Source organism: Rosa rugosa, chromosome 7 (assembly GCF_958449725.1).
Source record: "Rosa rugosa chromosome 7, drRosRugo1.1, whole genome shotgun sequence".
NCBI lineage: Eukaryota > Viridiplantae > Streptophyta > Magnoliopsida > Rosales > Rosaceae > Rosa > Rosa rugosa.
In genome coordinates, this window is record NC_084826.1 from 9,085,927 (window position 1) to 9,101,078 (window position 15,152).

At 36.6% G+C, this 15,152-nt stretch overlaps 2 protein-coding genes across 3 annotated transcripts; both read left to right on the forward strand.

The window, feature by feature from the left end:
• The first annotated feature begins 131 nt into the window (after positions 1 to 131).
• On the forward strand, positions 132 to 3,081 carry LOC133721835 (protein N-terminal and lysine N-methyltransferase EFM7). Its single transcript, XM_062148576.1, has 7 exons — positions 132 to 257; positions 348 to 409; positions 1,054 to 1,187; positions 1,740 to 1,885; positions 2,315 to 2,386; positions 2,469 to 2,573; positions 2,657 to 3,081. The coding sequence occupies exons 1-7, from the start codon at positions 197 to 199 to the stop codon at positions 2,845 to 2,847; spliced, it is 771 nt and encodes a 256-aa protein (XP_062004560.1). The 5' UTR covers positions 132 to 196; the 3' UTR covers positions 2,848 to 3,081.
• A 137-nt stretch (positions 3,082 to 3,218) lies between these two features.
• LOC133721694 (vacuolar cation/proton exchanger 3-like) lies at positions 3,219 to 7,760 on the forward strand. Of its 2 annotated transcripts, XM_062148378.1 has the most exons (12): positions 3,219 to 3,354; positions 4,291 to 4,606; positions 5,091 to 5,158; positions 5,265 to 5,293; positions 5,415 to 5,611; positions 5,693 to 5,902; positions 6,405 to 6,527; positions 6,597 to 6,713; positions 6,856 to 6,909; positions 7,024 to 7,140; positions 7,224 to 7,314; positions 7,410 to 7,760. In XM_062148378.1, exons 2-12 carry the CDS (start codon positions 4,331 to 4,333, stop codon positions 7,469 to 7,471), a joined length of 1,344 nt encoding a protein of 447 aa, XP_062004362.1. In that variant the 5' UTR covers positions 3,219 to 3,354; positions 4,291 to 4,330; the 3' UTR covers positions 7,472 to 7,760. The 2 variants fall into 2 exon arrangements, with proteins under 2 accessions (XP_062004362.1, XP_062004361.1); XM_062148377.1 differs by lacking the exon at positions 3,219 to 3,354 and having other exon boundaries at positions 4,233 to 4,606.
• The last annotated feature ends 7,392 nt before the right edge of the window (positions 7,761 to 15,152 follow it).

Below are 15,152 nucleotides of genomic sequence, written 5' to 3' on the forward strand. Positions count from 1 at the left end.
AATTAAAAAAAATTATCAAAAAGAAAGAAAAAAACACTGTGGGCTGGTCCTTGCTTTGCCCATTGTACATCTCTTTTGGTGGGCTTTATGGGCCATCGTTGCCTATGTTGGGCTTAATATTCTCCCCCTTTGTGTTCTCCATTGTTAAGTAATTCCTTCTGGGTTTGATTTCTGAGCAGAAGAAGAAGAAGCAAAGATGGACATAGCTCTCTTTTCCCCATCTTCCCTTTTTGCCAACGACGACGACTCTTCCAGTGGTTACATACATACACTCTCTCTCTGTTTCTCTAACCAACTCTCAATTTTAGTGAAATTTTGACTTACTGGGTGGGTGTTGTTATTTGCAGGTGAGGAAAACACAGAGACCCAGCAAAGCTTCGTAGAGAGGAAGCATCAGTTTCCTGGAATGGTAAATATCTATTCTTTTTTTTTATCAGGTCAACACCCAGAAACGTAATTTTGACTTTCATAGGTCCATTTGTAAACTTGTATTGATATTTATAATGTCAGAGTTGATCTTTCCCTATTGAAAGTTTTGAGCTTGAATGCTGGAATGTGTGAGTTTCCACTTTAAATTTCTATGGCTGGTGACAAGCAAATGCTTTTCATGAGCTGTTTAGGAATAATATAGTACATTTGAGCTTTGGTAGTGACAGAATGTGGAAGCTGTGCAATGAAATTTGCAAATTTGTGATGAGTTTACATGTTCTATTCTTGTTTAGAAACCAACTTTAACTTCATACTTATCTGGTGTTTAATGGAGGAATCAAATATATAGACGAGCATGTATGTATTCAACTGTATTTAATTGGATACTTAGTGATGCATTTACTTACATAGTAGCAGCAGCTCTTCTACAAGAGTTATTTTGACCTTTTCCCCCTGGGTTTTTTTCGTTCTTCCTGAGTATTTCTTAGAAGGTTGTGGCACTTAAAAATTCTGTATTTGATTTCTATTTTTCAGTGTATTTCGCCTGGTCTTTGTTATTCCTTGGCCTCTAGAGTTTGAATCTCAAATTATTGAAATAAATATGTGAATCTTGGCTTGTTCCAGGAGTTGATCGTTCGAGAATTTTCATTTCATCAGCTGAATGCCAATTTACTCTGGCCGGGGACATTTGCATTTGCAGAATGGTTAATTCAAAACAGGCCATTGATTGAGGGACGGCATTGTATTGAACTGGGCAGGTATTTCTCAAAGCTTTGACATCCATTTGTTAGTGGAATCATCACACTCCTGGCCAGGCATGGACAATAATACTTGAATGCATTATTTTTTCTCTTCTTTGACCTCAGGGCTCCCAAGTAATAATTGCATTATGTTAATACTATCTTTTTAAATATATGGTATACCTTCATTTTGTTCTTTGTAAGATGAAGTTTTGTTTACCTGCTGGTAGTTGGACTGATTTCTGAGGAAAACCTGTGCAAAGATGTATGCAATGTCTTCTCATGAACCCTAGATACAGAGTGTAACATTACTGTTTTCTGTTTTCTACTTCTTTTCTAATTAAATGTTCAAATCCTGTGGCTTTAAACTGTGATAAAACATCACATGTCGAATTCACAGTGATGAATTGAATCTAACTCATAGGTTTTGCTTTTCCATCGGATGTTCTTCATTCATATTATACCATATATATGACTGTTCAATTTGTCAGTAATTAAACTGCTTGGAATATATTTTGAGTTTGGTAGTTTATTAGTCAATTTTGCTGATGTTAATTTACTTACTGGCAGTGGTACTGGTGCTTTGGCCATTTTCCTACAAAGATTGTGTAATCTTGACATCACTACATCAGACTATAATGATCAAGAAATTGAAGAGAATATAGCTTACAACTGCAGGGTAAATGGAATTGCACCTGCTCTCCCTCATATAAAGCGTGAGTTCTGACATTTAAGTCTTAACTATTGCAGATGCTAAATTTTGGGGTTCCAACTGCCTAAACTGAATGTCATTGGATATTCTATTTTGGTTTGAACTTTCATTGTTCTGAATTGTTGGAAAAAAATTTCACATCATAAAAAGGAATTCAAAAATATCATCTGCTAAGGTCTTCCCGGCCATTCTGATACTGGTGCTTTTTTTTTGTTCACCCCCGTACTGTGCAAATGTGGATCATTGTTTGTTTGTAGTTTCATGCCATTCAAACTTCTGTTCATTCTTGCATTTTGTTTTTGTGTTGGATCGACTTTGATTTGATGTGCGCAAGACTGAAATTGTATTGGCATTCTAATTGATTCATTTTGTTTTTTAAATATTGTGGATAGGATTTTGTTAAATTCATGAACATACTTTTTTTTTTTTCCAGATACCTGGGGTGACAGCTTCCCTAATAGGGATCCAGACTGGGACCTAATTATTGCGAGTGATATCTTATTGTGTAAGTTTCTTACCGCCATGATTCAATTCATTTTTTCTCAGAAACAATATGCAAACTGTTCATATTTCTTGGTTGCTTGCAGATGTGAAACAGTATCCAAATTTGATAAAAAGTCTTTCGTTTCTCCTCACATCTTACAAGCCAAAGGAGAATGAATCACAGCCTCGACCCAAGGACGAGCCAACTGGTATTACTGTGGTGGAAAATTCTATCGATTTACATAGTAGATGCCTAAATCTATGCTAATTTTTATTTACTTCTTGCTCACAGGACAATCTTTCAGTTTACCTCGGCCGTCATTTCTGATGAGTTGGAGACGAAGAATTGGAAAAGAGGACGAATCACTGTTCTTCACAGGGTGTGAGGATGCTGGTCTTGAAGTAATGCATCTGGGCTCCCGGGTGTATTGCATCAAACCTAGAGAAAGTACTACAAACGGCGACCAAATAGTGAATTCTTAGAAGCTTTACTTAGAATTAACCATCTTGTATTGGCATGCCCACCATTCTTTTCTTTAGTGGCTGATGTCTTTGAGCGATCTGCAATTTGCACATTGGAATTAGGAATATGAACTGAAAGAACTAGTCTTGAAAATGGTTTTGTATTGTTGAGCACAATTGTATTTACTATTTAGCATGTGTAAGATTTAATTTGCAACAAATTTCTGGGGGATGATTTAGTTGCTGAATGGTTTTACAATTATATCCATGTAATACTCGGATGGATGGTAATCCCTATCAAAAGTCAAAACGATATTGTAGCACCCAAAATCTTTATTAATGTTAATTCCCATTAAGTCCTTCCCATAAAAATGAAATAAACAAATACAGGACTGAAGCCAAAAATACAGAGATCATGGTGGAAGTGATTTTAATGGTTAATGATCCCAAAAGCAATTATTCATCTCTGCAGGGAAGAAGGCCCGAATAATTCTTCCAGATATTGCATGTGATTCACTTAAGTAGAAGGTTAGTTGATCAACGATTGGTTTTTTCTTTTTCGATTTTCTTTACAGTGCTGTTATTTTTTATTTTTTCAACCAACTTCATCATTTTACTCATTGGATTAGTAGTTAACATGATGTACCAGAAAAGGAGACAACATATTAAATCCATGGATCCGACTCATCCGAGTTGGTGGCTTGTCTTTGTCATTTGTATGTTTTTACTTCTTTGGCATTTCTAATCAAACCCAGTAAAATCTTCAAAGACATTGCTGAATTGCAATTCAGTAAATAGGAGAGCTATTAGTGTTGGTCAGAATTGGTATAAAATGCACCGCATGATAGGTACATCTTCTCTGCATTTATTGAAGATTAACCACATAAGTTCGCAACTGTTCATTTTTACGTCTTTCTGCAAATATTGTCATCCAAAAAAGATCAGCCAATCGGAAATGGTTTGGTCATATTGAAATTTCTACAATTAATCTTTCCCTAAAACCAAGATATTATTGATGGTACATATGATGATTAAACGATTGATTTGGGTAATTTTTCACATGGATGATACTTGAAAGATGACCTACATAATAAACATTTCCAATAATTGTGTTACACAGATTACCTTCTGCATATTTGAAATTCCCAGATGTCCATTTCTATCCTAATATATATATATTCTATTTCAAATTCTTTTACCGCACACTAGAGTATGTCATACTCCAGATTATAATAGAACTTTTGCACTTTAGCATGCATCATTCACCAAACCACAGTTATCTCAGCTAAATGTTATGGCAGATATGTCAGTGCTAATGTCATACACATGGGGAACCATTAGGTCCATTCCAATGAATTCTCACAGTTACTGATAACTGTATATTACAGACCTAAATTAGCCTCTCAACCAAAACTTGAACCTATACGTCTATACTAAACAGAAAATTGATTCTTCTCTGTTCAGTTGCTCTATTCCAGTTTTGTTTGTGGCACCAACTTACAACATGGATTCGAACAAAGAACACCTCTTGGAAAATGGCAACTTGAAGAGCACGAGTAGTAACGAGGAGGAGGTTCACCATGGCATGACTGCTAGACAATTGTCATCTTCTTCGCTGCAAAACAAGTCGGTTCCTACACTACTACCTATTAGTGTGCAAAATGGGAAGGTTAGGAAGGTACTCATCAATTTTCAGGTTGTTCTTTTGGGGACCAAGCTTTCGGTACTCCTTCCCACCATTCCTCTATCCTTTGTTGCTGTCTACTGTGGCTTTGGAAAGGTCAGTGCTTGTTAACTTTGTATGCTTAGAATTCAGAAATTTCTTTATGGCAAACTTGGTTGGTATGGAGATAATGACATATACTGTTATATAGATCGCTAAATGCAAGGATTGAGGATTCATAGAATCTATACTAGGAAGCACATTTGTTCAATAGCAATTTTGTTGGAAGCGCTTTTGTTGTTAGAAGAGCATAATTTTTATAAGATCGAAATCAATCGTTTCTTCTAAAGCACTTGGGAGCATTTGTGACTTTGTGAGGTGCTTCCTGAGAAAATGTCATCTGTACTTCTGAAAGCACTACAAACTATTTTCGTCGAACATTGCTAAAAGCGCTTTTGATAGTTAAAAAAAAAACTCGGTCCAATAAGAGCCCTATCATATCAACAAGATTAACATTGAATAAGTGTCAAGAATCACTTCTAATCTCTAGTTACACCCTGAAAAGTAGTCCTTCCAACTATTTTCTCTCTCATTTTGACAGGCCTGGGTTTTTTCTATGAGTTTGCTTGGATTAACCTTACTTGCTGAGCGAGTCAGCTTTCTCACAGAGTATGTCATACTACAAATTCTTATCAACAATAATCTTCAAATGCTGATGTACACAATTTCTTTTAGTTAATCCATTTCCACTGGCATTTTGTATTTCACATTGCAGACAAGTAGCATACTACACTGGTCCAACAGGTACCTAAAAATTCATTTCCCCCTATTACATTTTTTTGGTTTGAATTGAGTTTAAAACTGTCACTAACTCGATTTCAATTCGAGATTTTTTATTTTTTTTATTTTTATTTTTCTTTTGCAGTTGGAGGGCTTCTAAATGCAACATTTGGAAATGCCACAGAGCTAATTATCGCAATTTCAGCTCTAAGTCAAAACAAATTGCGATTGCTCAAGTACTCTCTCTTGGGATCAGTTCTTTCAAATCTTCTTTTAGTCCTCGGGACATCACTTTTCTGTGGTGGCCTTGCCAACCTAAGAAGTGAGCAAAAATTCGAAAGAGTAAGATCTCATCACAATCTGGAATACCCAACTAGCAAAATTCATATAAATTTCGGTATTTTAATTCTATTTAATTCACAGAGGCAGGCCCATGTGAACTCGCTCCTTCTAATGCTAGGTGCATTCTGTCATATGCTGCCTATGTTGCTTCAATATGCCGGGGACTCCACTGGTAAAGAAGTCCAAATACTCGAGCTATCAAGGGCCCTTAGTATCATCATGCTGCTTTCATATGCTACATACCTGTTCTTCCAGTTATGGACTCACCGCACATTTTTCGAATCACTCGAAGTAATTATCCCTCAACTTCAGTTTGCAATGCTGACTTTCTGATGTGCTTTCTTGATTTCACCCTCTTAGTATAGGATGTAACTTATGCAGGAAGTAAATAAAGGAAAAAAAACAAAGCTAAGAACATGGGTTATATACCCCTTGTGGGGGGTGATTCACATTGTTACCTAGCTATATGGTAAAAGAATTCCCGTAATACACGTGGGATATGAGTGCCCCTGCTAATCGATCTTAGTCCAAATCCTTAATTTCGTCAAAATGCACGTAAGATGTCAAGAGCCCATTTTGATGGAAGTTTGACAGAATTAAGGTTGCTGATTAAAGCTGGTGACGGCACTCACCCCAAAGGTGTACTTAGGAATTTTTCGACTACAAGGCTGGGATAACATTGTGAATCACCACTGACCAATGAGGACGTAAAATTGTGCTATATATATTCTCGCAGAACTATCATTAGAGTTTTTGTTTAAATGAATTGATAAAATATGCAACTGATGATCAGGAGTCAAATGATGATGAGGATGATGATGTGGCTGTAGTAGGTTTCTGGAGTGGATTTGTTTGGTTATTTGTTGTTACAATCACAACAGCTTGGTTGTCTGAGTATGTGGTTAGCACAATTGAGGTAATTCCCACTATTTTATATAATGTGCATTACCACTTTAAAATGCACTGAAATTCCTAATTGTTTTAGGATGCATCAAAATCTTGGGGTTTGTCTGTGAGCTTCCTCAGCCTCATCTTGGTTCCAATTCTTGGAAATGCAGCAGAGCATGCAGGTTCAATCATATTTGCTCTAAAAAACAAGTTGGTGAGTAAAACTAAACATATAGCAACTTAACCCTAAAAATAAATTCAGGTTTCCTTTCCCCTTTTCAATAAAATGGCAAATTGGAAAGTCCAATTCTTTGCATCTGTAAAATGACTAAAATCTACATGATTTGTGATTGCAGGATATATCTTTAGGAGTCTCTTTGGGATCTTCAACTCAGATCGCTATGTTCGTGGTGAGAATTCATAATCGAAGCTAGAACTTCATGAGTTCTTGAAGCTTTGTTGACTTCCTAAGCTAACATTATGAGAGTCTAACTTAAAATATTCTGTTAATTGTCACTGATTAGGTGCCATCGTGCGTTGTTGTTGCTTGGATAATGGGCATAAACATGGATATTAACTTCAATCTCATCGAGACGGTGTCTCTTGCTCTAGCAGTGATAACCACATCCATTGCTTTGCAGGTAATCTTCACATTCATATTACATACATCCATAACTTCCTATTTATTGGGAGTCTTCTAAATCAAATTCCTTTTGTTCTACAGGATGGAACTTCCCATTATGTGAAAGGGTTGGTTCTTATTCTCTGCTACATTGTTATTGGGATCTGCTTTTTTATATTCGAAACACCAATGGGTAAGTAGTGTGTTATTAACAAACACAGATACCATGCACTCACACCCTTAAAAATCATCAACACGTAAAAATAAATCATAATTTCTTTTCCACAAATGACGACGAAACGAAAAGGATGAACATGCACTGGAGACTGAAACCATGGATGAAAGAATAGTTCTTGAAGTCAGAGCTATGAGTGCAGGATACATATGGATCTTTTCGGGTCACGGCTGTGGAATTAGTGGTTCGCCATTGATTGAAATATGACAGTGGTTCATGTAAAAGATTGAAGCGTCTTTGGTCGCAGATAAATTAGACTCAACTTGTATGGACTATGGATTGCTCACAATGTTCATAGCATGTCCTGTTTCTGTATTCAAATGTTATAGGGTGTATGGCATTTTGGAGTACTACCTAAAATGAGGTGAACTCCGATAACCTTTTTGGGCCGGAAATTCTCAGAAGCTAGCATTTTGGGCATATTGTCTCATCAACATCCAGACAAAGTATCGATTCCTATCCTATTAATTTTTGAACAAAAGGAGTTAGCCAGTCACAAAGTCTTGAGTGAGACTGAATGTAATTGATTTGACCAACTAATATAAAGATGTCACACGTGAACAATCAAAAATCTGATATTTACTCTAACAGACTTGAGCATCCCACTCGAAATAGCTAGCTAGCAAAAACACTCGTATTCCTGCAACTACAAAAACATTCGTATTCCTGCGCATGCATGACATCTTGTTATTATTATTTTTTGGTCGAAGGGTAGCATCAATTAACAAGGCTCAAAGCCAAACAACAGTACAAGGGACACAGCCCAATACAAACGAAATCTGCAAAGCATGATTCACATGGTCATCTGCCAGAACAAGCAAGACCAGAGAAATCAACATACAAGAAAGAAACAGCTGAAAACATAAAGGCCAAAGCAATCCAACGATCAGATGACCTAACTTTAGACTGTTTCCCATTTATAGCTCAGACCAAAAAGAGCTCAGTCGTGACTGACTCATGGAGCTCAGTCAGCTTTAGTTCCCGCAACTTTCGGCAATCTACGACGAGCAATACCACATTAGTTTAGAGATAAAGCCCAAAATCAGGCATTAAGCTCAGTAACCATGATTGAAACTAAAAGGCTTAATAGTCAATTTGCTACCTTAAGTTTCACCTTAGTGTCAATTTGCTATCTTAATTTTTATTTCAACCAATTTGCTACCTTAATTTTTATTTCAACCAATTTGTTATCCTAGCTTTTCACAATTAGCCAATTCATTACCCTCAGTATTATTTCTGCCAAGTTGCTACCTTATGTTTTCAAGCCAATGTACTACCTATTAATTTGTTCATTTCTCTGTCCAAGCATTTGATGAATTTTGAAAATCTAGGTTAGCAAGTGGTTAATTTTAAAAATTTAAAGAAGCAAATTTGTTAACTTTGAAACCATATATGGTATTGCAAGATCAATGGAGGATCCACTTGAATGTCTAGTTGGTTTGTAGCCCAACCTAAAATCACCTCACTACTTTATATGTTATAGGTGCTAACTTTTCAAGAATCCAATCTTGGTTATTCAGTTGGCAAAGCAGTGTGCATTTGTGCATTCAGCTCTTTCTTACAAGTCTGTCCATGGTTTGAAACCTTTTTTTTTCTTTTGTTCCTTTTTTTTACCCCTTGCTCTTTCCCCATTTCACTTGAAGGTCTGGTTGGTTTGTAGCCCAACCTAAAATCACCTCACTACTTTATATGTTATAGGTGCTAACTTTTCAAGAATCCAATCTCGGTTATTCAGTTGGCAAAACAGTGTGCATTTGTGCATTCAGCTCTTTCTTACAAGTCTGTCCATGGTTTGAACCATTTTTTTCTTCTTTGTTTTTCCTTGCTCTTTCCCCATTTCTTTTCCCTTATTTTTATATTCCTTTTTTTTCCTCTTTTGTTACAATATTTTTTATTAGTATTTCTTAAAAATTTCTTCCCTTAAAGGCTTTTTTTTTTTTTTTTTTGTTCTCTTTCCACGTTTTCTTCTCCTTTTTTTTTTATGTAGTTACAACATTTTCTATTAGGCCCCGTTTGGATGGCAGGAAATCATGGTATGGAATGGGAATTAATTTCATTTTCCATTCAGATGTGTTGTTTGGTTGTAAATAGAGATTGGAAAGGAAATAAAAAATGAGATTTGACTGGAAATTGACTCCCTCATAAAGCCTGAATTGAATTACCTAGTTAGGGGTGGTATTCTAATTCCATTTCTCCCTGTCAAAGGCAAAATTACATAAATTGCCCCTCTAAAAAAATTAAATCCCCCCGCCATTATTCTTTTCGGGATCATAGTTCCCACTATTGGATCAACATATAAGATATCGCATAACCCTTCTTCTTCCTACAACTGCCGTCGTCTTCTTTAAGCAATTTGTCGAAGTCTTCTACTAACAAAGGTAATCTTCTACAGAATTATTTTTGTTATTTTTTATTTTTTAATATATTCTCTTCGAATTCCTTTCTTCTGCTCCTGAAGGAAAAAGATGATACATCAAGAATATGATTATCTTCTTCTTCAGATCTGAGCAAACAAGATACAAGTTTTTCATTTATGATTATCTATTGTTTTATGTATGTTTCGATCAATTTTGTGGGATTGTTATTGGATTACGAATGATAGAATACTTGTTTCAGTGAATATGAGTTCTTATTGGTTCTTGTGTCTGGTGAAAAGTGAGTTCAAAGGTCGATCTTCTCTCTATTTTATCTGTTCATCTGGAATAATTGTACCTATTTTTTTTGTTCTTTATCATTTGAGTTTGACGTTCATTTGATTACAAGATTAGAAACACCATTATGTTTATATAACATGAATCATCTACAATTGGGTCAAGTCCCTATATACAATATGATAGACGTAAGCAATTTCTGTGGTTTTTTTTGTTTTGATGTTATATTTGTACTTTAAATTAGTAAAAGGGTGTTATTAGAAATTACAATTTTCTATTTCATTCTTATGACTTACCAAACACTACGATAGGAATGGAAAAATTAATTCCAGAATCTAATTTCCAATATGTTCCAAACACCCACATGGAAATTCCAAAACCTATTCCATTCCATATCAGTTTGGAAAGGAAAATAAATCCTTTTTATGTTTCGACATTCCGGCCAACCAAACGGGGCCTTAGTATTTAAAAAAAAAATTATTCTCAAATCTAATCTTAAAATTTTGAGAAACATTATCAAAAAAAAAACAAAAAATCTTATAAGATCTTCTTTTTTTTTTTTTTTTTTTTGACTTTGTCAAGGGGAACCCAAATGCTTCCTAGACCCAAGATAAACCCCTTCGGCGCATGTGAAATGCTCCAACTGTGCATTGCGGCACAGTGTCTCGCCACTTTGACAGCTTCGGGGTTCGAACCTAGGTTGGGGAGCACACCCAACGAGGCAAGAACCAGTAGGCCACTTGCAGTGGTTATAAGATCTTAGTTTAATCTACCCCAAATTTGCACCATGTATCTGCCACTGCGCAAGATAACAACCAAATATCATAGATCATCTATCACACTGTTTTTCATTTTGCATTATTCATCACGAAGGATTGGTTTAGCTCTCCGGATATGGTTCCATTCAAAACCAGAGATCAACGACTCTATAAAAATCGTAGATTATTATCTTCAGTCATAAATTAAAGAAACTCATGATGGAAAGCTCTGAGAATTGGGCATGCCCAACATCACCACCCTTCCCTCTCTCTCATCAGCCTCACCCTAGGCTCTAGAACAGTGAATTCACTGAATTCCAAAACCTCAAGAGTAATCCAGTTGAGAGCGAGGAGAAGGAAAAAAGGGGCCCAAAGATGCTTAAGGGATTTTAAACCTAGGTTGAATGGCATAGACGTAATTTGGGGAAAAAAATTGAGGGCAAAAGAGTAATTTTAATCATCGGCTTGGCTTGAGCCGGCACTATTACTAAAGAATTTCTTTAGTATTTAGTAAATATGGAGATTCAAAATTGATAAGAGTTTTTTAAGGAGAACTAATTAGTTTTGATATAGAAACTATTTATTAAGTAACAGTTCATCGAACACATCGCTTAACATTGCTAATTTTATGTTGGATATTCAAAAGGGTTCTTGACCCAAAGCACAAATTTAGACTAACATTAACCCACTTACCTCACTAAGAGTTTAGTGTTCCCACTTACCCATTTAAAGACAGAAAGACAATTTTATCCCCCAAATAATTAAGAAATTACAAAACCTAATCTCTCTACTCTCCACCGTCTTCAATTTCTCCGTGACTCTCTTTCTCTCCCCACACGTCTTCAATTTCTCCACCGTCTTCAACCATCGCCGCCGATTTCTCTCCGGCCATCTCCTCCGTCCGCCTCATCGGATCTCCATTCAGGCCATCTCTTCTTTCACTCCATGTCATCGATCGAATCGGTTCGTCCTCGCCGCTTTCGCCAGCTCCAAGTAGATCTTGCATCGCCAGAGTTTCGCCAGCTCCCAGTAGATCTTGCGGTCGTCAATAGACTCGACGGTGGAGAGCGACATCACCGAGTCTCACCAGAAGATTCAAAACGGCGTGGTAAGGTGGAGAACCGAGCTCCGTGAGAAGAACCGCCCACGGCTGCCGAAAACAAAACCGCCGAAACTGGAAAGTCGTGATCGGGCTTGGATTCGAGTCCGATACTCATCTCGTCGGCGACGTCCTCACCTCTGCAATCAAGGTATCCCTCACTGTTGGGAGATGTGTTTTTCAGTTCTTGCCCTGAAAGAAATTCTTATGGTTTTGATCAACTGATGTTGAATCTATTGTGTGATTGGTGAAGAATTGAAGGTTCATTTTCAGTGTTCTTGCCTTGAAAGAAATTCTTATGGTTTTTCAGTTGGCTTTGCTTTGATTTTGAATCTCTTAGATACTCCTTGTTCTCTGTTTCCAGTCCCCGATCTTTGAATCGACGCTTTCTATTCTTAATTCATGCGCGGCTTTTCCTCTCTATGCTTGTATCTCTAGCTCTGGACTAAGGCTAGCCTAGCTCCCAAATAACGGGATTCAAATATAACATCAATTTGTTAATGTTTGTATCATAATAATGGTAATTTCCAGGGATCTGCATCTACTTTGAGCGCTAGATATGTCATTTTCACTCTGCTTTTTTTTTTTGTGGGAAAAATGGGGGCAAAAGGCCCAAAAGAAAAAAAAATTATCGGAAAGGCTATTGGGGGGCAATAGAGGTCTGTTAAATGTCTATTGAGGGGCAATAGATGTTTTGAATTGATGTAAGCTCTTTATTTTTTTCCTTAATCAAAGTTTTATTTGTCTAATTTTTTGGAAATTAGTTCCTATTCCGGCGACCAAAAATTCTATTGGGGGACAATAGACGTCTATTAAGGGGCAATAGGCCTCTATTGGGGGGCAATACATGGCTGATAGTTGTCTATTGAGTGGCATTACATGACTGATAGTCGTCTATTGGGGGGCAATAGATGTCTATTGGGGGCAAAAAAACATTTCCAGTGAGATTTTCAGCAAATTCCTGTGGGGGGCAATAGACGTCTATTGGGAGGCAATAGACGTTTTAAAATTGATATAATTTCTTCGTTTTTTTCTTTAATCAAAGTTTTATCTGTCAAATTTTAGGAAGATTAGTTCCTATTTCGGCTACCGAAAGTTCTATTGGGGGGCAATAGACGTCTATTGGGGGGCAATACATGGCTGATAGTCGTCTATTGGGGGGCAATAGACGTCTATTAGGGGGCAATAGACTATCGGGGCAATAGACGTCTATTGGGGGGCAATAGGAGGCAATAGAGGTCTATTGGGGGCCAAAAAACCTTTCCGGTGAGATTTTCAACAAATTCCGGTGACCGGAATCCGGCGAAAGTTGGCCGGAATCCGGCGGCCGGTGACCGGAATCCGGCGACCGGTGACGGGCTCCGGCGAAGTCTCCTATGGTTTCTCTCTCTTCTATTTTCTCTCTCTCTCTAAGTAAATAAGGGGTGAGGGGTAAAATGGTATTAAAAAAAAATAAAAAAATAAAAAAAAAAATCTTAATGGGGTATTAGGGAAGACTCCCTTAGAGTGTATTGGGTAAGAGGGAATTAAAAAAATAACAAATTACATTTAAGTTATTGACAAAATATGACTTTACAAATAAATCATCTAAAGATTGAATTAAACATATAAGGACTAAATCTTACAAATAAGGACAATGTGCTCTCCACTTGCCACATGTCATGAGTTAATTTACTTTTTTATCCTTAACTACTTCTTTTAACTTCTAATCATTTTATAAAGATCAAATCTTACAAATAAGGACAATCTGCTCTCCACTTGCCACATGCCATGAGTTAATTTACTTTTTTACCCTTAACTACTTCTTTTGACTTCTAATTCCCTTATGTTACTTTTTTTTTTTTTTCTGAGAATAATTCTTTATGTTACTTTTTTTTTCCTTGAGAATAATCCATTTATGTTACTTCACAAAATCTCACTCTCCTACTACTCTCATCTCATCATCTAATCCTGCTACTGTACTCGTCCAATCCTGCTACTGCACTCATACTCGTCCAGTTCTGCTACTGCACTCGTCATCGCCCAATCCTGCTACTGTACTTGTCCAATCCTGCTACTGCACTCATACTCGTCCAGTTCTGCTACTGCACTCGTCATCGCCCAATCCTGCTACTGCACTCGTACTCGTCCAGTTTTGCTACTGCCCTCGCTGCACTCATACTTGTTCAGTTCTACTACTACACTTGTACTCGTGTTCTGCTACTGCACTCGTCATCACCTAATCCTGCTACTGCACTCATACTCGTCCAGTTCTGCTACTGCACTTGTCCAATCCTGCTACTGCCCTCGCTGCACTCATACTCGTCCAGTTCTGCTACTACACAGTAGCACATAACAACAATAAACTGCAGAAATAAACTTCAATTAAACACAGTAGCACATAACAACAATAAACTGCAGAAAGAAACTTCAATTAAACACAGTAGCACATAACAATAATAAACTGCATAAAGAAACTTCAAATAAACTGCACACAAATAAACATCAAATAAACTGCACACAGTAGCACATAATAAACTGCACACAGTAGCACATAACAACAATAAACTGCAGAAAGAAACTTCAATTAAACATAGTAGCACATAACAATAATAAACTACACAAATAAACTTCAAATAAACTGCACACAAATAAACATCAAATAAACTGCACACAGTAGCACATAACAATAATAAACTGCAGAACGAAACTTCAAATAAATTGCACACAGTAGCACATAACAATAATAAACTGCACACAGTAGCACATAACAACAATAAACTTAACACAGTAGCACATAACAACAATAAACTGCATAAAGAAACTTCAATTGAACACAGTAGCACATAACAACAATAACATAGTAGCACATAACAAATACAACAATAACACAACAGCACAAATACAAGAATAACACAGTAGCACATAACAACAATAAACTGCAGAAAGAAACTTCAATTGAACACAGTAGCACATAACAACAATAACACAATAGCACAGTAGCACATAACAAATACAACAATAACACAGTAGCACAGTAGCACAAATACAAGAATAACACAGTAGCACATAACAATAGTATGTAAGTTGAACAGTAGCACATAACAATAGTATGTAAGTTGAAAACTGCACACATAGTACTGCTACTGCTACCACCAGTACCCTAGTTCTGTAAAAGAAGTCTGTAATGTGCATAGAGCATAAGAGTTATCACTCGTACAATTTGGCGAAATTATATGTAGCATCCTACCAAACCTCCACATTAAGCATGATACTGCTACCACCATAAATTCAGTGCCTAATCCAAGA

Coding starts and splice junctions, on each gene's coding strand:
- LOC133721835 (XM_062148576.1), top strand. CDS start 197: ATGGACATAGCTCTCTTTTCCCCATCTTCCCTTTTTGCCAACGACGAC. Junction 2,387..2,468: donor TGCGAGTGATATCTTATTGT/GTAAGTTTCTTA, acceptor GGTTGCTTGCAG/ATGTGAAACAGTATCCAAAT. Junction 2,574..2,656: donor ACCCAAGGACGAGCCAACTG/GTATTACTGTGG, acceptor TCTTGCTCACAG/GACAATCTTTCAGTTTACCT.
- LOC133721694 (XM_062148378.1), top strand. CDS start 4,331: ATGGATTCGAACAAAGAACACCTCTTGGAAAATGGCAACTTGAAGAGC. Junction 5,159..5,264: donor CGAGTCAGCTTTCTCACAGA/GTATGTCATACT, acceptor TTCACATTGCAG/ACAAGTAGCATACTACACTG. Junction 7,315..7,409: donor TATATTCGAAACACCAATGG/GTAAGTAGTGTG, acceptor TCTTTTCCACAA/ATGACGACGAAACGAAAAGG.